General features: G+C 31.4%; 1 protein-coding gene across 1 annotated transcript in view; it reads left to right on the top strand.

The window, feature by feature from the left end:
• The window catches only part of LOC145242155 (uncharacterized), a 50777-nt gene that overhangs the window by 2258 nt on the left and 26442 nt on the right, over positions 1-22077 (top strand). The window contains exons 2-4 of the mRNA XM_080105132.1: positions 9977-10059; positions 17747-17843; positions 20003-20371. Of these exons, the coding sequence (XP_079961258.1) occupies positions 9977-10059; positions 17747-17843; positions 20003-20371 (549 nt within the window). The remainder of the gene's footprint in view (positions 1-9976; positions 10060-17746; positions 17844-20002; positions 20372-22077) is intronic.

The raw sequence follows: 22077 nt of genomic DNA on the forward strand, positions 1-22077 counted from the left end.
GGATATCTCCTACTCTGCTGTAAGGACTCTGACAGATACATGCATGGACTTGGAGTTTATATTTGTAATACCCTTCCCTTGACTAGAGAAACAAACCTAGAATCGGATGATCAAGCCTTTATGTGCTTTAGACTAAACTTGCAACACAACATCAGCTACTTTTACTTTCTCTACCGCTCTCCCTCGACCCAAGACTGCACCATAATAAACAAAGTCTCTGATAGCATAGACACAGCACTCTCCCTTGACACTAGCGCACAAGTACATGTATTTGGTGACTTTAATGTCCACCACAAAAACTGGCTTGGATTCTCTACTTACACAACTTCTATATCTCACTCCCTATCACAAATTTTTACGTTTCCAACCCGTTCCCCTGACCAGGAAGAACAACATGCATCACTTCTAGATCTGTTTTTGACCACAGTTCCCGATGATTGTATAACGAATGCCGACAGCCCACTTGGGAATGCTGATTATGTAGTAATAATGGTTGAAATCACCCTAAACTCTAGAGCCAAAACTGAAGAGCCAGTCCTGAAAACAACGAGATATTATAAAAAGGGTGATTGGGAAGCCATCCGAGATTTTATCAGAGATGCCCCATGGGAAATATTTTTCTCTTCCTGCTGAACAGTGCGCAAACGAGACCATCGAATGGTTCAAAACCGCAATCGAAGCGCATGTTCCCATGCGGAAATTTTATAGCAAGCCCCACTCTCTCCAATGGTTTACTTTGACTTGTGCTACTGCCATTGCTCAAAGGCAGCATGCATACCGCAGATTTAACCGACATAAATCCAGTTCAAACAGACAGAAGTACATAGAAGCTAGAAGTAACGTTAAGAAAGAAATAGTGACAGCTAAGAGAGAATTTACGAAAACCACAAAAAAGCGCATCGAAGCACAAAAACTAGGAACTCGTGACTTCTGGAAAATCTACAACAGTGTAGTAAATAATGGGCAATCAACAATTCCCCCACTAACCAAAAAGCACAAGGTTGTTTGCTCAGCAACCGAGAAAGCTAACATGCTTGCCAGTCGGTTTGCCTCAAACTCCACACTGGACCCTTCCAACCACCCCCTACCTGAATTTCCTATGCAGACAGACACCATGCTAGATGATCTGAAAATCACCCCTGCTCAGGTGCATGCTATCATAAAAAACCTTGACACTTCAAAAGCATGTGGACCCGATCTCATCCCAGCTGTGCTATTAAAAAAGTGCTCAGCTGAAGTAGCTCCAGTTCTCTACAACAAATGCCTTAATGAATCTTGCTTTCCAGGCTGTTGGAAAACTGCTTCTGTGGTACCAGTATTCAAGAATTCTGGCGAAAGAGCTGACCCATTAAATTATCGCTCCATTAGCCTCCTCCCATTTTTTACCAAAATATTTGAGACCTTAATTAACCAAGCTCTAGTCTTTCACCTTACAGATACTAAACTTCTGACCGACCAACAATATGGATTTAGACTAGCCCGTTCCACAGCAGACATCCTAACTGTAATCTCTGAACGTATATACCATTCACTGGACAAAGCGGGGGAGAGCAAAGCAGTAACTCTAGATATATCTAAGGCTTTTGACAGGGTATGGCATGAGGGTCTCCTCAGGAAAATTAGATCATACTGTATCACTGGTAGAATACTTAACATAATTAAATCCTTCTTAGATAAGAGAAAAATCCAGGTTGTCCTCGACAGTCATACATCAAAACAATATGATATAAATGCGGGAGTGCCCCAGGGTTCTATCCTTGGACCTCTATTGTTCCTGATATTCATAAATGACCTTCCCGACAAAATTGCCTCTGAGATGGGTATATATGCTGATGACACCACACTCTATAGCAGGCACAACAGGAAAACAAATGAACAAATACCTAAAGAAATGGCAGAAACACTAGAGGATGACCTCCAATCTGTAGTGGAATGGGGACAAAAATGGATGGTCATGTTCAATGCCGCCAAGACTGAACTAGTTTCATTCAATAATTACAAGAAACCTTCTCTACCACCTATAGCAATGACCAGTGACTCCCTGTCTGAGAGTACATCTTTCAAACTGCTTGGCCTAACGTTCACAGGAAACATGAGTTGGAACAATTACATTGAGAGAATTGCCAGGGCTGCTGCAAGGAAGGTGGGCTCTCTCTACCGTGCTAGAAAACTACTAACACCCGAAAGTATCCTGTACTTCTATAAGGCCACCATTCGCCCATGTATGGAGTATTGCTGCCATATTTGGGCTGGTGCATCAGCTACTAATCTTTTGCTCCTTGACAAGGTTCAAAAGAGAGTTGCAAATCTGATAGGCCCTGAACTGTCATCTAAGCTTCAGCCTCTGTCCCATCGACGAAATGTTGCATCCCTCTGCCTGTTCTACATGTATTTTAATGGTGAATGCTCTGACGAACTGCAAGCACTTGTGCCCCCACGACGTGAACACCCTCGACAAACCTGACAGGCTGCTAAATCACACCCCCACACTGTAGAGATCCCTAGATGTAAAAGATCTTTTTACTCCAGTAGTTTTTTCCCCAGAACTGCTAGACTTTGGAATTCCATTCCAGGTCCCTGCTTCCTGAACTATACTGACGTGCAGAAGTTCAAGTGCAACGTGAACCGACATCTTGCTGCCCAAATCCCTACATAGTACCCCAGTAGTTGTTACCCTTGATAGTAGCCCCCTACACCAAAGTGGCAATGTGCCTTGTTTGGGGTGAAAATGTAAAAAAAAAAAAAACACTGATTGGAAGAACTTTCTGAGAGAAATTTGTCAGGAGTATTTCCTGAGGAATCCCTGGGCGTAAGAGGCCCAGGGGCCCTCAGGGCACACTGTAGAAATTTATGAATCTCTATTCAACCAAAGAAAACATAACGTAGAGAGACTGGGTCAAAACAGTATAACAAGCAAAAATGCGGGATCAGCCGGGAGCTTCTGGGTACATATTTACTTGAATTATGTGGAGACAAAAATTTGGAAACGATCCCTTTGTCTCCATCATAAATCACATTTCCGAAGCTACCTGATTGCGGTGGGGGCTTCCTTCCATTTCCTCTACCCCATCAGTGATGGGACCCGTCACCTCCCTCTTTGCTGTCGATGGCCAATCAACAGTCGACCAAAGTAAAAGATTCCTAAGGAAATATCCTCATCTCAAGAAAGTTCTTCTGCTGGCATTTAACAACTGTAAAAAAAAAAACCCCAAAATAACATGGTTTTCTATTTCTGTGTACCCCCCCCAAAAAAAAAAAAACTCAACCTAACTGAACAAACAGTCTTGAAAATAAAATAAAAAAACAAGAAAAAATATGATTAAAGAAAAGCAAAAACATTGTTCTTACACCTAACTTTTCTTGAAGATAATATTTTCATAACTTGCTGTTGATAAATATTTTGCAAAAAAAAAAAAATAATAAATACTAAAATAAATTAAAGAAACATATTTGCTTTTTTCAAGGTAGGTTTTTGTTATTTTTTGATAATTTGCATTTGTATTTTTTCGGTTTTGCTTTTTTTTCCTTAGTCTGCGTCTGTGACACCGATGAATGCCGTTCTCACCCGATCTGGGCCTGACGGGAAATCATGAGAATTCGGGTCAAATTATGCAAGAGTACTGAATAATTCGACCTATCTTTCGAAGCTTATTACTACTTGAAAAATGTAATTCAAAACCTAATTTTTATTTTTTTCAATCAAAGGAGTAAAGACCAAAATTAAAAAAAAATAACAGGTTTAATAGCAAATTATGCAATGTTTTTTTTTTTTTTAAATCGTTTTTTTTTTAAAAAAGATTTAAAGAAAATCAATGAATTTTAACTTACTTCGAATATAAAAATATGGTACTCATGCAGAGAGTGATCAGTGCTGAAATAATAAGGTTATTATTTAAAAAGCCATTCTTAACATGGGGAGGGTGTTTTGTACCTATTTTGTACTTTAACCTTGCAATTGAATAAAAAAACATATCATAAAACTTTAATTAAATGTGGAAATACGATTTAAAAAATAGCGTGAAAAAAATATATAAATTTGTGCATTAGCACGAAAAATATAAATTCCAAAAAATGACTTAGCTATAAAAAAATACTGTTCAGTGGGTACTTCCATTCTTCATTGTTAAGAATTTATCCGTATTTATATTTTATATTCCATGTCCTTTTTAAATAAAATACTTTTTTAAGCAAGTATAAAAAATACTGTGACATGAGATGAATTTTGGATTTTTTTTTTTTCTTTTCTCAAAGAAATACATGAGTTTTTGATTCAATATATTTTATTTCTTCTTTATGGAGTGAATTTTTTTTTTTAAATATCTAAAAAAAAAAACCATTGAATTAAATAGAAAAAATTGTCGTAATTCTACAAAATTTTCTGAACAAGATTATACGGTTTCACTTAAAAAAAAAAAAAATTCAACATGTTTTTTTTTAAAAAAAGAAGCTTTTAAGCTTTGGACTTTACAGGTAAATTTGCAAATAGCTGTTCTTTTTTTTGTTGTTTTAAATTACCTTATTTTATTTATTGATCTTTTATCTTCAATTTGTGATATATAAATTTGAGGTAAAAAAATTTTCATTTAAATAGACATTTTAAAATGGGGGTGAATTTAAAAAAAAAAAACGCTTGTCTAGAATATTATATTCGGTTTATTGGAAAGAGCATAACATTTCACATTAACCTGAAAATATCCTAAAAATTGAATCATTAGAAAAATTTTGATAGATTTTTAAAGTTTAAAAATTGAAAAAAATTTAACTCGTAAAATTCAATGGATTTTATTACGTAAAAAAAATGGCTGGATGAACGCGCGGAGGCACTTTGTGAACACTGTTTTTTAAAAAATAACAAATAACTAGCAGGACCCGTGGAAATTCCACGGTAGTTAAAAATCTTTTAAAACACATCAGTAAGAAATTCCTTATTGTTATATTACAAAAATGAACGTATGGAAGCAAGTAGAACAAAGAACTTTAGTTTAAACTTTTATTGAAGGTCAATGCGATCGTAACTGATGCTGTTGATATTGTCAGGAATACTGGTGATGATTGAGGCGGTGACAGGGACGTTGATCAGCTGCTTGGAGTGAGAATAGTGGTCAGTCAGCAGTTTCTTGGGAGTCAAACTGTGAATTTAAAAAAACTGTGCATTGTTGATATCGATTTTGTGAAAGTTCTGATGACCCCAAGTTGTTTAATATTTCAGGACATTTTGGATTACACGTGTGAGTAATGAATAGATCACAGAAAACTGCCATTTCATCTTGATAAAGCTGTTGTAGATTCCTAGGACTTCCTGTAAATGTAGATGGTAGAATAACTGGTGCACCAGAATAACCATCTTCATTCCTTGCTAAATGATCCATTAAGCCAGACTATTGAGCAGCTCTTGGTTGACTTTGATAGCTTTTAATGAAGTTAAATAAGCAACCGTCAACTTTTACATATGCAATAGAATTTTCTATTTATTTTTAATTTTATTCAATGAAGATTTGGAAATTCACAAATATTTTTTAAGTCGAATTATTGATATAGATTTTAATTAATGCATCACAACTTCCTGATAATATAAATAGAACACTTTGAATTTTCTGTACAAACGTTTTTTCCATAAAAACATTGTAATCTGCTATAATATTCAGATTCTTGTGTATTACATGCATATGAAATGAAGTGTTTCTGTAAATCTTACGAAGTATAGTTAAATTTTGATTTTTCGATAATCAAAATGATGTGAGGTAGGTTGTACCTATCAAATTTATGTCAATGTTATATAATTAAGTGAAGTCAAACAAACTGTACACTATTTTTTCATCAAATTATGAATTTTAAATATAAGGAAAATATACTGTAAATCTTTAATAAGGAATAAATATTTATTTAAACCTTAATTATTGAGACAAAGTATTTTACTGGAAAAAAAAAACGGTTATGGGGAAGGGTTAACTATTTTGAACCTATTTTGATACAAGAGAATAAATATTAATGAAACCGTTTTTTATATTAAAAATCATTTAATGGTCTTGTATCTTTTTTTTATAATTTGTTTTAAAATAAGAAAAAAAAAACTTTGATACCGCTATTGTAAGAATCATGCTAAAAGCCATTCTTAATATGGGAAGGGGGTTAACTATTCTGAAACTTCACCTAACAATGTAATAAAACCTTCGGGACAAGATCAAAGTGTAGTATCTGTTCTTCAGATGCTGCACTTCAATTTCTTCTTCTTTGTCAGTGGAGGAGAAATCCTTCACGACTGAGACAATTTTTATTTTTGTTCCTTTTCTCCACGTTAAAAAACCACACTGGTGTCTAACTCTGTCCCGTGGGGAGGCATTGTAAATAGGAACAATGTAATAAAAATAATGGAAAAAATATATGTATGAACAATAAGTATTTCTTCAATTAAATAAAATATACTGAAAATCTTTAAATAGGAAATAAATATTTCTTTAAAGAAATTAAATCATAAGTAATGAAACAAAGTGTTTTATTTCATATTAAAAAAAATTGTTGTATCTGTGGACATTAGAAGATGATGACTGCCTGTGAAATAAGCAAAATAAAACAGACAAAACATAAGTAATAACTATGTAAACAACGTGAAGATGTATAAATGTTACAAAATCACTCGATTGGGCATTAAATAACATGAAAAAGTATTGATATGCCGTAAAACAAAAGCAAAACTGAACAAGACGTAAAATATGTTTTGACTCTGTGTTACTCAGTGTATTTGCGAATGGTGACTTTGGTTATTTATTTAATAAAGTCATTCTTGACTTTTGTAACATTTATTTCGAAACATATTTTTGTTATGTAAGGCTTACTCAAAAGTAAATAAAAAAAAAGTGGCACAGTAAAAAAAAAATAAATAAACGAACTCGTAACGTTAAATGTAAAAAATATATTTATTACTGAATAAAATAAAATAAGCGTTCCGTATTACACTACAATAATAAACAGAAGACATCGTTAAAAATGTGAGTAAAATACTATTTAAACTGTGGAACGATACCTTCTATGCATAATCGTCTTTAAAATAATCCAGAACCCTAAATAGACAGTTCATATATATTTTTTGTTGTTGTTGTTCGGGAAGTTTTGGAAAATAAAAGGGTTTAATGATTTTTTAACTAATAAAGAGTGAACAATAAAGGGAGATAATTCACATTAATTAATGTTTGCGATGATGATGACGCGTTTCATTAATTAATGTTTGCGATGATGATGACGTGACACCGTACGTACAAGCAAATTAATATATAGATATTTCTATTATTTTTAAACAACTTTAATAGTTTATTTTGGAAGTATATTCCATAAAGAAAATAAACAACCCACTTTAAAAGGAGAAGTTACGAGTTTTTTTATATTTTATTCAGTTTTGTGTTAGGGGTGTCAAACATTCCCCCAAAATTCTGACACACCTAGTGTAGTATTGGCGAACAATTAAAATTAGACAAAAACAAAAAAGTAATTTCTTCATATGCAAACTATTTTTTGGCGACGGAGACGGTTTGCAGATTCATTTTTAGCACACCGAAATATACAAAAAATATATTTTTTTATATACGAACGTGAGACGGGTCTTAATGTAAAATTTTACCGCAACCATACACATGAAAAAGGATTTCAAAAACTACATGACAAATATACCGAGTGAACTTGGGTATAGAACTAGAATACATACCATGCTACTTTTTTTAGATCATATTTTTAAGTTAAATTTAATTTTTACGGTATTTTTTGGTACGACCTAAAAAACAAATATACTATATTAAAAAATCGTTTTTCAAAATCACCAGATTCGGCATTAAATAACCTGAAAAGGGTTGATATGCCGTAAAACAAAACAACTAACCAACGGTATTTTTTTGGTTATGAAATTTTTAGGTGAAAATACACATAAGGTGTTGGCCCAGAATTCCCCCTACATTAAAAAATGAAGATTAAAATAAATCTACGTGTTATGTAAAGAAAATATATTTTTAAAAAATCACGCAATTTGATTAAATTGTCTAATTTTAAGAAAATCAAATTTTATGCCTACAAGGAGTGACTCTCATGAAGCAATTTTGAAAATTATTTCAAGAAACAAGGAAGATAACTGAACATAATTCAAATCTGCAAGATTTTTATTGTAATGTCTACGAATTCCAATTAATCACTTAAAAATTATTCTAATATATGAAAGGCAAAATGTGTGTGCGTTTGTATGTCTTGCAAAAACTTTCGACAGAGGTGACGGATTTTCACGAGATCAGTATCGTTTTAAAGCTTGACCCTTCGGACGACAAATATCAAAAAATTGACCAAAAATATTCATTCACCCTAAACTGGGCAATTTTATACGAGGAGGGGTTGTTTTTTTTTTTTTTTTGCGTCGCCATTTTTTGCAATCGATTGGATTGACTTTGCTTAATTTCAACGTTCTGAACTGCCAGTGGGACTGGAGATATCAGCAAAGACATCACGATTTTTTTTCCTTTCCTCCTTCGTGTTACAGGTTTAAGCCTGCCTGCCACTACTGTTGTGTCCTCTCCCCCTTCAACCAATTTCCCCTTCCTCCTTCCACAGAGGTTCCTTATTCGACCCAAGCAACGCTGAGGAACCTCCTCATGAGGTGGGTGGGGTGGGGGTTCTTACTACACCTCCACACACTCGGACAATGCCGGGTACCCCCACTATTGTAAGCATAAAAATAAAAGTACTTGATCAATTGATGTGATTTGCTGAATAAAATAATTTTTTTCTGTTGTGGATATCTACATCATAGACATTTGTTTATTTTTTTTTTAATATAGAGGAAATTCTGAAAAGCACGAAAAATAAAATTCAAATTATTTTTTAAAATATTGAAGGCAAAAGTAAAATTTTACCCATTAACTGTCACTGGATTAGATAAGGATTCTATTTTTTCTTTCGGTGTTAATTCATCTAAAAATACAAATGAGATTTTACTGCTTTCAGGCTGTGGAAATGTAAACAACCTGATAAAAGATATCGGTAAACCAGAAATGAACCCTCGCGAATGAGTCTGACTTTTGCATAGAAATTGAACATAAAATGATCTCTCACTTTGGGGGCCACCAAATGATAAATATCTTGTACTTTCAAACCAGTTTTCTTTTTTCATATGATTGCATGTCAACACTCTAGAATAAAGGGTGAGAGAGTGGAGGGATTCACTTTGTATTATTTTGGATTCTTCAGACGATTGTTCTCATCTTGAGTGTCATTTTCACGTTTTGGTCAATGCCTGCAAGGACCTGTGACGTAGTATGTAAAGTCCTTGGTAAAATTCAGTTGTGAAGTTACACTTTTCTGGAGGTTGAAGGTTCAATCCTTAGTGTGGGCAATGGTAAAAATACAATTGCAAATTACTTTGGACTTTTACCCAGTCATGGCTGATGGAACGAGCGCATGCTACCCTCGTGGATTAGATAAAGCATTCCGTTCAAAATTCTGTGAAGATTTCAGAGTTCAACAAGATACACCTGGAGAATGCTGGAGGCTACATTGACTAAAATGTTGTGAAGATGAGAACAATAATCCGAAGAATCCAAATAATACGAATAATCAATTCTCATCTCAAAATTCAGAAATGAGTTCACGTTGCCATATAAATTTAGCATAAAACTAAATTGTTCAGTTACAAAGAAATGGTAGGTAAGATTGACTGTCCTTATAATTGATTTGAAGTGGTGGTGGTGGTGATGAATAAAAAAAGTAAAAAAAAAATTAAAACAAAAACAGGAGTGTGTGTAAAAGAGAATTCACACTCTGATAGTTTGTTTTTTTTGTGCATTATAATGTATTTAGGTTATTTTTTAGGGTGGGTGGTGGGGGGTGTAGTTAAAATTTTACTGGTTTCTCTAAAAAATGTTATGCACTCCTGATACAGGATGTGTGGCTATCAGCATCTTTGATGTATACCAAAACTAATGACTTGTCAACTTTTTCTTTTCAGGAGGCGCAAAAAGTGCATCATTTCAAGAATTACTTGGGTTATGTCCCTTGTTATTACCTGGAGCAATTTGGACACGTTCCTTCGTAAGATGTCTTTTCTTTGTTTTGGAATTTTTTAGATGAGGATTGATATGTATTATTCAGACTACTGTTCTCATCTTAGTTGCTATTTAGAAAACTTTTTTGACAAAATAACATCTTTTTTGGTGCATTTATTCGAACTTCGAAACGTATACATAAAAAATTGATTGCTTTTTCACTGTTTGTTACAACTGAAAATCGCATTTCAAGTAAAATCATTTTGATGCCTTTGTGTCATGCTGAAACAAGTAACAAATATTCTTATACAATATTAGAAAAAAAATGATTGAGTAGAAGATTAATTACAAATAAAAATCAATTTTATCATAAATTGTGATTTTATTCTATTACGTCGTTCATTTTTACTTGCTTAAACAAGACTGACTTATCTCCCCTCCTTTACAATAACAGGGTTCACATAAACTTGAAAAATCCTTTTGCCTGGAAAAGACCTTATTTCTATTACTACCTTGAAAAATTCTTGAAAATATGGAAAATGTCTTAAAAAGGCCTTGAAATTCATACTTTTCATGTCCAGTAAAAATTTGTGTTGCAATATTAAAAATAGAATCGAAATACTATTAAATTATTGTTTAAATATTAATAAAAATACCATTAAACTATTTTTTAAATATAAAAAGTAAAATAAAAATACATTATTCTGAAATTACATCATATTATTCTGTATAGCTGTTATGCCTGCTTATCAGAAAACTATCCCTTTTCTATATATAACATTGGTTAGGTTTGTAATAAAGGGATGTAACTCTTGCATCCACAATACCAGAAATTCAAAATTTAAGAGTAAAATGAATACAGCGTATATCAATCTATAATTGGGGAAAATAACATCATTTAATTGTGCTTGATTGGTCAAATATCAGTGAGTCAATGAATGTAAATATGATTGTCGACAGGCATATTGTTTTGTATGTAAATGAAAATAATTTTCCTGTTGTTAATTAAGGTTTTGTTTATTATATCATTATTTAATACTTGTACAGTTTAATCAAGACATTAAAAAATGAAAATATCAAAAAAAAAAAAATAAATGAAGTTATATTGTACGTATCCATTTTGGACTGAAGTTCTCTGGAAAAAAAAATTCACTTAATTTGATCAAGTATTTATTTATTTATTTTTTTAATTTTTTTTTTTTTTACAGCGGAAAAACAGGCTTTTATGACGACGCGCTTGAGGCAGCCATGTTTGGATTTTAGAACATGCCATGGGGAGATAACTCAGTCTGAAATGCCGACACCCTCCTCCTTGGCTTTTCTTCCTAAAAATCGAAACATGGCTACCTTTTGATCGATATCATAATAAATTGTTTTTTCGCTGTAAAAAAAAAAAACTACTTAATCAAATTAAGTGAAAAAAATTTTTTGATGAACTTCATTCATAACAAATATGTACAATATAACTTTTTTTTTTCAGTATTTTAATTTTTTAATGTCTTGATTAAACTGTACAAGTACCCATTATTTATATACCAAATTTTGCTTTGAAACCTGAACTTCGTTTGGCGAAGGCCTTGAAAAACTTTGAAAAGTCCTTGAAAATAGACATTGAGAATCTGTATGAACCCTGAATAACTGCCAGTACTTCTGCTTTAATAAATGGCGATCGAGAAAATATGATGTCTATTTTTTTTATATAAAAAGTTCTATGCAGTCTTTTACTCTCTCGATTTTTTTTTTTTTTTTTTTTTTTTTTTTTTTTTTCTCTAATTGGTGAGAATATTTACTTCAGCATGACATGTAAGTACATCCAAGTTTTCTTTTTTGTTTTTTTTTTTACTTGAAACACGATTTTCGATTGTGCCTCATAAAGAAGTACCAAAAATTGTAAAAAAAAATAATCAAAGCTGTCCTTTTTTTATTTCAGTTGTGTGACAATTATTGATATTGGTCGGATGATGTGGGAAGTATTATAGTACGTTAGATTCTTTTAGCTTTTTCCATATTTATCGTGAGCATTCACATGATATGCATTCTGAACATTTTTTGATTCCCCGACAAAGGAAGGATTGGACCTAGTAATTCACTCCCATTCATTTATTTGTCTGTTCGCACTTTTCTCAATAACCATGCCTTGGATTTTTTAAAAAGCTTGCTCAAACATTAGTCATGGTGAAAGTAAATTTTTGCCAGAATGGATTTCCCCCCTCCCCTCCACATTTAGGCATTATAGGGGTAAAATTGCCCCCAAATCGTTCATCTGTTCACACTTTTCTCAATAACCATGCCTTGGACTTTTTATTAGTCGTGATGAAAGTAAATTTTTCACTTGTGGAAGGAGACCCTGCATGCTCGACTTGTTTTTTTTAGTTCAATTCTGAATATTTGTGTTTTATCACTGAAATTTTTTAATCTGGGATGCTTTGATTTTCTATGAGTCTTGCAAACTTTGTGCTGTTATAAGTCTCACTTTGTTTTTTTATCTTATGCTTTTCTAAGTATAGTCGCTAATTTTTTTTTTTTTTTTCAGTTGTATGTTTTGGTTACTAATATATAGAATACTTTCACTAATTTATTTTCCAGGTTGTGTTCGAAATTGCAACAGATATTGAGAAAAAGATAACTTTTTTTCTCATGAATGTAAATGATTTCAAATGCAATTAAAATTTAACTTTAGAAAACTAATATTGTTAAACACGTAAATCAAATAGTTGTTGGTATAATTATGAATCAACTAGTGTTGGGACGATTCCTAATTTTTATACGATTCCAATTCCGATTCCAGGAAAATATTGATTAACGATTCCGATACCGATTCCTAAGGAATTTATTGTTTTGAAATATACCAGGTAGTTTTATACTTATGGTCGGTAGTTCCCAAATATGTTCCCTAACTTTGGAAGAGATATTTTATGTCTACACCGTCGTGTTTTGGTTTAAATAAAATTATTATATAGTAAACTAAACGGAAAAATTAGCAAAATTTATTTTAGAGAAAATTTATTTTACTTAATTGGAATACAGAAAAAAAACTCAAAGAAAATAGAATTTATCCTTCAGAGAAAAAACAAATAAAATAGAATTTATATAACAGAACAAAAACAAGAAAATTAGAGAATAAATACACACGATTCATTATTTTGGTCCTCATAATTAACAGATTTAATGAATTAAATAAAAAAAATATAACGGAAGAGAAAGAAAATATATACTAATTAAATATAAAAAAGATAAATATTTGATTTAATAATTTATAAATGAACGTGCGTAATGAAAAAAAAATATATACCACGTGACATGGCGCCGTAGATACAAAATAACCTTTCCAAAGTTAACGACCATATATGAGAAATACCATTAATCGAAAGTTTTTGTGTTTTATACCAAAAGGTAGGTATAGCGAAAAGTTACAATTAAAGGAATTTCAAAAACGATTTTTTGTTTAGCTATTGATAGTTGTATTTGTGACGGCAGTTCTTCAGACCTCCATAATTCACAAGGAGTAGTTAACACCTATTATTTTTTCTTACTTTTTCATTGCTTTTACACGTTGTTTCTAACGTGAAGAATAAGTTTAGCCAAACTAATTTTGAAATAGGGTATATCAAAGGAACACATATAAAAATGATACCACTATAAAAAACAAATGAAATACTAGATAAAATTGAGCAAACATAATTACCAAAATTACAGAAAAAGATTAAAAAAAAAAAAAAAAAAAATTGGTGAAGTTTGTTGAGTGAAATGAATTATTGAAAGAAAATTAATTGAACTAATAGAAATGTTAAATAAAAAAATGTCACATTTCAATATTTTTTTAATAATTAAATTCTCAGGGTTGTCGAAATTAAAAATTAAGTGATTTTTTTTTATTAGACTTCTTTCGAAGCTTGTTACCTTGAAAAATACATTTAAAACCCTGTTTTTTTAAAATAAATTGAAAAATAAATGCAATTAAAAAAATTTAATTGATAATTGAAACTTTAAAAACATATTAAACATTGAAAAATTACTTATCTCACAAATTAACATCCAATAAAGTAGATCCAGTCTTCATACAGGAATTTGGTTATAATAAATATATCTTTCCCAACCTTAAAAATTAAATCTTTTTTTTTTTTTTGAGAGAGAGAGTGCTTTAAAATCGCCGAGGAGTGCCGCCTAAAATTTTAAAGAAGTAAATTTTAGGAGTTTAGTGCCTTTCAAAGACGGTTATCATAATTTATTATCATCATCTAATTTCCTTTTTTTTCCTCCCCCCCACACCTTTCCACGTGGTTCAGTAGTTAACCAGTGCTCCTGTTGCTGTCAGTCAGCTATCTTTACCTAAGTTTTAATTTCTAGTTAAAAGAATTTTTCATGAATGGAATCAGCATTTTTAAAAATTATTTTTTTAGTTGTATATATTGTATTTACTCTTTGAAGTTAAGGAGGGTTAAAAAAAATTGGTGACACCTAGATGGTGACGTAGGCAAAAAAAAAAAGACACTGCGATTTCGACCCTCACTAATAAAACTGCTCTGAGTGACTAGTTGGTAATTTTTTGTTCCTTTTCTTTTTTATTTTGCTCCTCCAATTTATTTGGATGCTTCATAGTTAAATGTTTTAACATGTTGGTTGTGGTCATGTTAGATGGTTTTATTCCTCGCGATATTTTAATTTGACAGACTTTGCAAATGGCTTTCAACTCATCATCTTCATCAACTTCAAAAAGTTTCCATGCAAGACTTTTTTTGGACTTTGAGCCATATTAGAAAATTCAGTTTATCTGTAAACAAATAATTTACTATTAAATTTTGTTTTAAAGCTAGTCACTTATTTGGATAATTAATTGAAAATAATCCGCTAAAAAAGACAAAAAGAAAAAAATATAAAGGGATGGGGCGGTAAATTGTACCAACCGGTAGTTAACAAAAAAAACTTATAGAATTTAATTTTTGAAACCAATGTATAAAAGTTTACATAATGAAATGCAAATATGCATTTTCGGGTTTGTATTACTGTACACATAGATTCGAAAAAGTTGTCAAAAAACAAATATATAACAAACAAATATTATCAAAGGCAAGATAAATTACTTTTTTACCAAACTGGGTAATTTATTTTGTTTTTATTCAATGTAACATGTTTATTCAACTCGAAAAACATGCAGTGTTTACCGATATATTGGAAAATTCAAAATGGCGCCCGACACTCTCTTTAACATGGTAAGTTCGGGAAAAGGTGTTATAAATAATAAACTAGACAAAATACTATTAAAAAAACACTGAATATATGTCAAAATATGTCACGATAACATATATTGAGCGAGTTTCTAGCAGTATTTTGTATAGTTTATTATTTATAACACCTTTTCCTGAACTTACCATGTTAAAGAGAGTGTCGGGCACCATTTTGAATTTTCCAATACGTCGGTAAACACTGTATGCTTTTCGAGCTGAATAAACATGTTACATTGAATAAAAACCCGAAAAATATATCCAGTTAGGTAGAAAAATAACTTATCTTGCCTTTGATAACATTTATTTGTTATATATTTGTTTTTTGACAACTTTTTCGAATCTATGTGTACAGTAATACAAACCCGCATTTTCTTTTGAATTTTTTTTTGGTTGACTGTGTTCAATTCATACATGGTTGATGCGGTTCAATATTGCTAAACTATAAGTCCTTAGTAAAATTCTATTTATAAATACTTTTTAAAATGAAATTATTTAATTAATCGTAAATATTATTTAGACATAAAAATTAATTGATTACAAAACCTTTTAAAAATATATATATTAATTTCTTTTTCATTCGGCAAAAAACTGCGCAAAACACTTTTAATTTTCAATTTAAAATTCTAGAAAAAAGATTATATTATTCTGCTTTTAATATAATCAAATTCAGGGTTTTATCTTTCTGGAGAAAAAAAAAATAATGGATTTTATTTCAATGAAATTAAAAAAAAAAACTTGACTGAATTGAATTAATTACCCTTAAATTAATGAAGGGGTTATTTAATAACTTTAGGTTTGGAAGAGATAGGTATGGGGTCGATTTTTTTGAAACTTCAAAAGAAACCGACTACTGTCAAAACTTTGCGAAATAATACGTGATCAATTTCATTTTAGAGATATTTCTTTCAAAAGCCTTCTTTTAAAAAAAGAAAAAAAAGTATATTGTTCTATTAAACCTTTTACTGTTTAAATAATTTGACTTTGCTCGTTTTATTTTAAGAAAATATAAGTTGAAAAAGCATTTTCATTCACTACTAGAAGATTTGTCAGTAAAAAAAAACAATCGCCAAAAAGATAAGCGTTTTTTTTATTTTTACTCGCAATGTAGAGCCCTGCATACTTCTTTTCAAGTTAACTCTTTTGTAGTTTTGATTACAATAGATCTGAATGAATGAACCTTGTAAGGGAGGGGCACTAAGCATTGCCCTGTTAATAATGAATTTCTTTGGTTTCTTTTTTATTTCTCTCTTGCTGTTAGAAATATCAGGAAATTTTTTTCTTTTTTTCAACATCAGACTAAAAGAATCGTAATGAAGGAATCGGAAAATTAAGGTATTTTTTAACGATGCGATTCCGATTCCGATACCTCCCAAAATACACGATTTTTACGATTAACGATTCCGATTCCGATTAATCGTCCCACCACTAGAATCAACTTCCATTTTATTTTCCCCTATAATTTTGTGTGTGTATATATATATATATATATATGCATAATTTTTTTTTAGGCTGAAATTTTGACATGTGCTATTTGAAGATTAGTGATTGATAAAAATATGAAGTTTTGAGGTGATTTTGCAGTATATACAACAAAACAAAAAAGTGGTAAAGAAACAAATACATAACATAAATTTCCTATTTACTTGCCTCGCCACAAAGGCAGAGTTAGACATAAGGTTCGTTTTAACGTGGGAGAAATCCAGCTCCTCAAAAAAGGGGCAGTCTGAATAGGAACAAAAATTAAAATTGTTTCAATCATGAAGGATTTCTCTTCCACTGACTGAGGACAGAAAAGGTGATGTGTAGTCCCAGAACAGATACTACACTTTGTTCCTGGTCAAGTTACCCATCTACATATTGAGATAAGTTTTTTGTATTTTAAAGTATTTTAAAGCTTTTATTCAATTAAAAAAACAAGTAGTATAAAGTTGATAAGTTAAACCGACAACAAAATGGCTAACAAGAACATGCTGTCTTCGGAGTGTTGGTAATTCAAATAAAAAAAATACTGATAGAAATCTACTCAATAAGTGTCTCCATGACATTGCATGAATTTCTGTCAGTATTTTGTTTTATCTTCATGATTTAAGTGATTATTGAGACTTCTCAGATAAACAGCTGACATCAGTCATCTTGTCATTCTAACTTACCAACTCGGCACTAATTGTGTTTTGAATTAAATAGATGCTTCAAAATATGTCGAACCACACAAAACTTAAGAATGGTAGATAAGTAACTTATCTTGCCTTTGGTAACATTTATTTCTTATATATATTTTATTTTTTTTATCACTTTTTTTGTTTTGTTGTCTATACTGTAAAATCCCCAATATTTAAAAAAAAAATTAAAAATTTTATCAATGATACTATTCATATGTCAAATGTGGAATCTATTAAATGATATAGATGTAATGTTTAATGTTTCTGTTTAATTTAGTATTAGACACTTTACTTCCATATCTTGTGATTTTTATTTTCATTTGTTTAATTATTTGTTTTTTTTTTCCAGATTTTTGGTGCGTGCTGCAGCCATTATAGATGAAAATATTTCTGTTGAAGGAATATTTAGAAAATCTGGATCTGTGAGCCGGCAAAAAAAAGTTGAAGTAAGGATGATTGGGTTAATTTTTTATAGAAATTATTGCATAGACTCCCCACCCTGCCAGAAAATTCTTTTTTTTTTTTTTCTTGGAAAAGCTGAGATGAGAATTCGCCTCATTTGCAGAATTCTGCTTTTATTTTTTATTCTGACAAAATGGATTTTTACTTAAATTATTATATGTGGTTTGTGTTCAAAATTCCTCCTATATTAAAAAATAAAGAAAAATCTGTATGATGAATGTACCTGTGATGAAATGAAAATATCATATTCCAAATATATGAATTGGTAAGTACAGTAGTTTTATTTTTATCAAGAAAATCATTGTTCCATCAAAGAATGACCTGCTTTCACTGTATGCAAACTGTATTTAAAGAATTTTTAAAAGCTTCCTCCCCTCCAAAAAAAAAAAAACCTTTGAAAAACTTAAACAACAGCTTAATTAATCTGATAATTAATTTTGAACAGTTACCTGTTTTTTCTTTTGTATACAGAGATTAATATTTCACTAATTAAACATTTTTCAAATTATCTAGCAGGACCCGTAGAAATTTCATGGAATAAGAAATATATTTAATCAATAAATATGTTTAGCTAAAGCTGAGATTTTTCTGGATAGCATACAAAAATTAGTTTTTTTTTTTTTGGACTGAAAAACCAATAACACACAGCAGATATGAATTTATCAACATTTTTATGAAAATAATGTCCATTGTATTTTAAACATAGAACTGACCCAAATGAGATAAATTAATAAGCATTAATAAATACTCAGAAAGTAATAGTGCTACATAGTTCAATCTATATAATATTCTGCAGTTCTATATTATATTCTATTTGTTCTTTCCTTAGTTACACGTACGATATGCTTTGAAAAAAGGCAAAATACAATTTTTGAGGGCCAAACTGCTTAAAAAAATCCAAATTTATTTTTGAAGCAGTTTGGCCTTCAAGCATAACGTACGAACTAAGGAAGGAGCAAGCAGAATATTATATAGATATTATTAATACTTATCACTAGTATGTCATCCAAACTGTTTTTTTTTCCAAACATACATGGAGGAGATGTTAGTTGTTAGTAAATTCATCTTAATTGCTAATTTTTTTGTTATTGCCTACTTGCATCCCAGATTTTTAGAATGATTAAATTTGACGTTCATATTATTTGGATTCTTCGGATTACTGTTCTCAATTTGAGTGTTATTTTCACAACGTTTCGTTGATTAAATTTTCAACCTTCTTCAGGTGCATCTTGTCAAACTCCGGAATCTTTCTGTTGAACTCTGGAATGTACACAGAATTTCAAACGGAATTCTTTATTAATCCAAGGGGGTAGATTAAAGCATGCTTTCATTTTGTGAGTTGTGATTGGTTAGAAATCCTAAGTAATTTGCAATTGTATTTTGAGTGTCGCCTGCACTGAGGATTGAGTCTTCAATCTCCAGAAGAGTGTAACTTTACAACTAAATTTTACTAAGTACTTTTTCCACTACACAACTGATCCAAGGATGGAATACTGTTGTCACATCTGGGCAGGAGCTGCTAGAAAGGACTTGTCCTGCCTTGATAGAGTTCAAAATAGACTTTGTAGCCTCATAGGGGATGTCCTTTTCTCTTCCCTGCAACCTCTATCTCACAGAAGAGATGTTGCGAGTTTGTCTCTGATGTATTGTTATTTTCATGGAAAGTGTTCGACTGAGCTTCAGTCTATGGTCCCCCCTCGCCAAACTTTCACAAGAAACACTCGTCTAGCTGAAAACACTATCAATAATTCCCCCCACTCTTTATCTGTGCCTAAACCTAAACGTAGATTCCATGAACAAAGCTTCTTTCTTAGAACTGCACGCCTGTGAAATTGTCTTCCGTTTTCCAGCTTTCTGGCTGACTACAATGTGGTTGTGTTCAAGTCTAACGTAAATAAGTTCTTGATGAGCCGTTCCATATAAGTTATCAAATTTACCAAATTTTCATTACTAATGATTACTATTTTGTCCAATTTCTACTGTACACTCTTTAACCCTTATCCTTGAGTGGCCTCTTGGCCTTGATAATGTGATGCCTGTGTAAAAAAAAAACAAAAAAACACAACTGATCCTTGTAGACCATTCTAGAAGCATAATATCAAATTTGACATGTTCTTTCTTTCTTTTTTTTTTTTTTAAATAGGAAGAGATTGAACATGAATGTGACGTATCCTCAGCTAATGTATTTGATATAACCAGCCTCATCAAGCAGTTCTTTCGTGAATTGCGTGAACCGCTATTGACCAATTTCTACCATGACCCATTCCTTAAATGCATGCAACTCTGGAACAACAACAACAACAACAACTCTGGCGAAGCTGTCAAATCCGAAGAATGCCCCATCGTGAAGCTTTGCCTTTTGCTTCCCCCAGAGCATCTTAGTACCCTGCGTTTCACGATGAACATGTTTGCCAAAATTGCTGCAGCCTCTGAACAGAACAAGATGAACATGAGGAATTTGTCTCTTGTCATGGCACCGAGTATAATGCACTCTCATAACAAAGGTGATAAGGTGAGTGAGAAGACATAGCAACTGTTTAACAAAGTTTCATGAATTGATATGAGGCCTTCATCTAATATATAAAATTAAGTTAGCTGGATATTTGACTTTGGACTAGCATTGCAAGTGACAGTTTGATATTTGATTCTGACTAATTTTTATCCTTTCACCATGTGTTCTTTGCATGCATATTATCTATTTTGCTTCAGTTTCTTAAAAAAATACTAATTCTGATCTGGAAGATTTGTAAAATGGAGATGTATTTTGCTAATGACTTTAAAAGAAAAATCAGCTAAGCTTATTAAAAAATGTATTATTTATCTATTTTTGCCGTCATATAAACAATTACATTTGTTTTAAATAAACATTAGCCAATTTAATTCTTAGAATTACTTGTGTATCTTAATCGTATGTTATTTTTTGTTTTATTTCATCTAATTAGATTGTTGTTTTAATGCGATAATTTAAACTGAAGTATTCAGCTTTGGTGCTGTTCACAGCATATACACTCATGAGCAAAAAAATGGGTCAAACAAATTTTATACATTTTATTACACTAAAAGCTATATTGAACAAGGAAACTTAAATGGGACTAATAACACAGAACAAGACATTTACTTTTATAAATGCTTAGGATGGAATCGCATTCTCTTTTGATTTCTTTAAAAGATTAATCCTTTTAGACATTCTCTCAACCAAAGTGGAGCACTATGAAGGAGAGATGCTATTCCATTCGCTTTGCACAGCTTCCCACAGTTTGCCATTATTCGAAAAAGTTCTTCCATCTAATGCACAAGATATTATGGATCAAATATTCTCGATTGGATTTAAATCGGGGTTTTGATCTGGCCAAAATATCACATTAATTAAATTATCAGAAAACCATTTTTTTTGTGACTTTATCAGTGTGTGCAGGGCCATTATCATGTTGAAAAATAATGTTCTGAGATATTCCCAGCTTCTGGATACTTGGTAACAGTCCTGTTTCTAATATTCGAATGTATTCCTTTACATTGATTGACTTCTCACATCTAATAAGTTCCCCAACTCTATACCATTATCTCTCCATTTCCATGTTTAACTGTCGTTTTTATGCAACTTGGTGAAAATCTTTCTCCAGTTCTTCGATTGCACCATTTGGGAGCATCAATAACAAGACAAAATCTTGATTCATCTGATCAGAAAACCAGTCTATCTTTCTTGCCATAATACGAGAAAAATCTCTTTCTATCATTGATGTTCTTCTTAGAAAAAAATGGCTTCTTTGCACACTTTTTAGAAGAAAATCCCATTTCTTTCATTCGTCTAGATATTGTATATCTAGAAAGAGAATTTTCAGTCCCTGTTTTGAATTCTTTGTTATGGTCAACATAAGTTTTCTTTCAATCCTTCAAAACAGTTAATTCAAGCCTGTGGTTGTCCTTCAAAGTGAATGCTTTAGGGCGACCAGATCCAGATTTCCCTTTACCAAGCATTCGACTTCGAACCTTTGACCAATTCGCTTCACTAGAGAAAGGGATGCTTTCACTTTTTCTTTTCTTAAAATATCAAAAATCTACTTGTAAATCATTTTGGACTGCCTTAATCCTGCAATTTGTTTTTTATATCCTTGCCAAGATGCGGTCCTACCATATTTAGGATAAATTTTTCCACTTATTATTATATGCTATAATAATAATGATCTGCAAAATAGAAATTTCATGGAAAAATATTGAAAA

This window comes from Euprymna scolopes, chromosome 21 (genome assembly GCF_053919585.1).
Source record: "Euprymna scolopes isolate OS-2025 chromosome 21, ASM5391958v1, whole genome shotgun sequence".
In the NCBI taxonomy this organism is placed as follows: Eukaryota; Metazoa; Mollusca; class Cephalopoda; order Sepiida; family Sepiolidae; genus Euprymna; species Euprymna scolopes.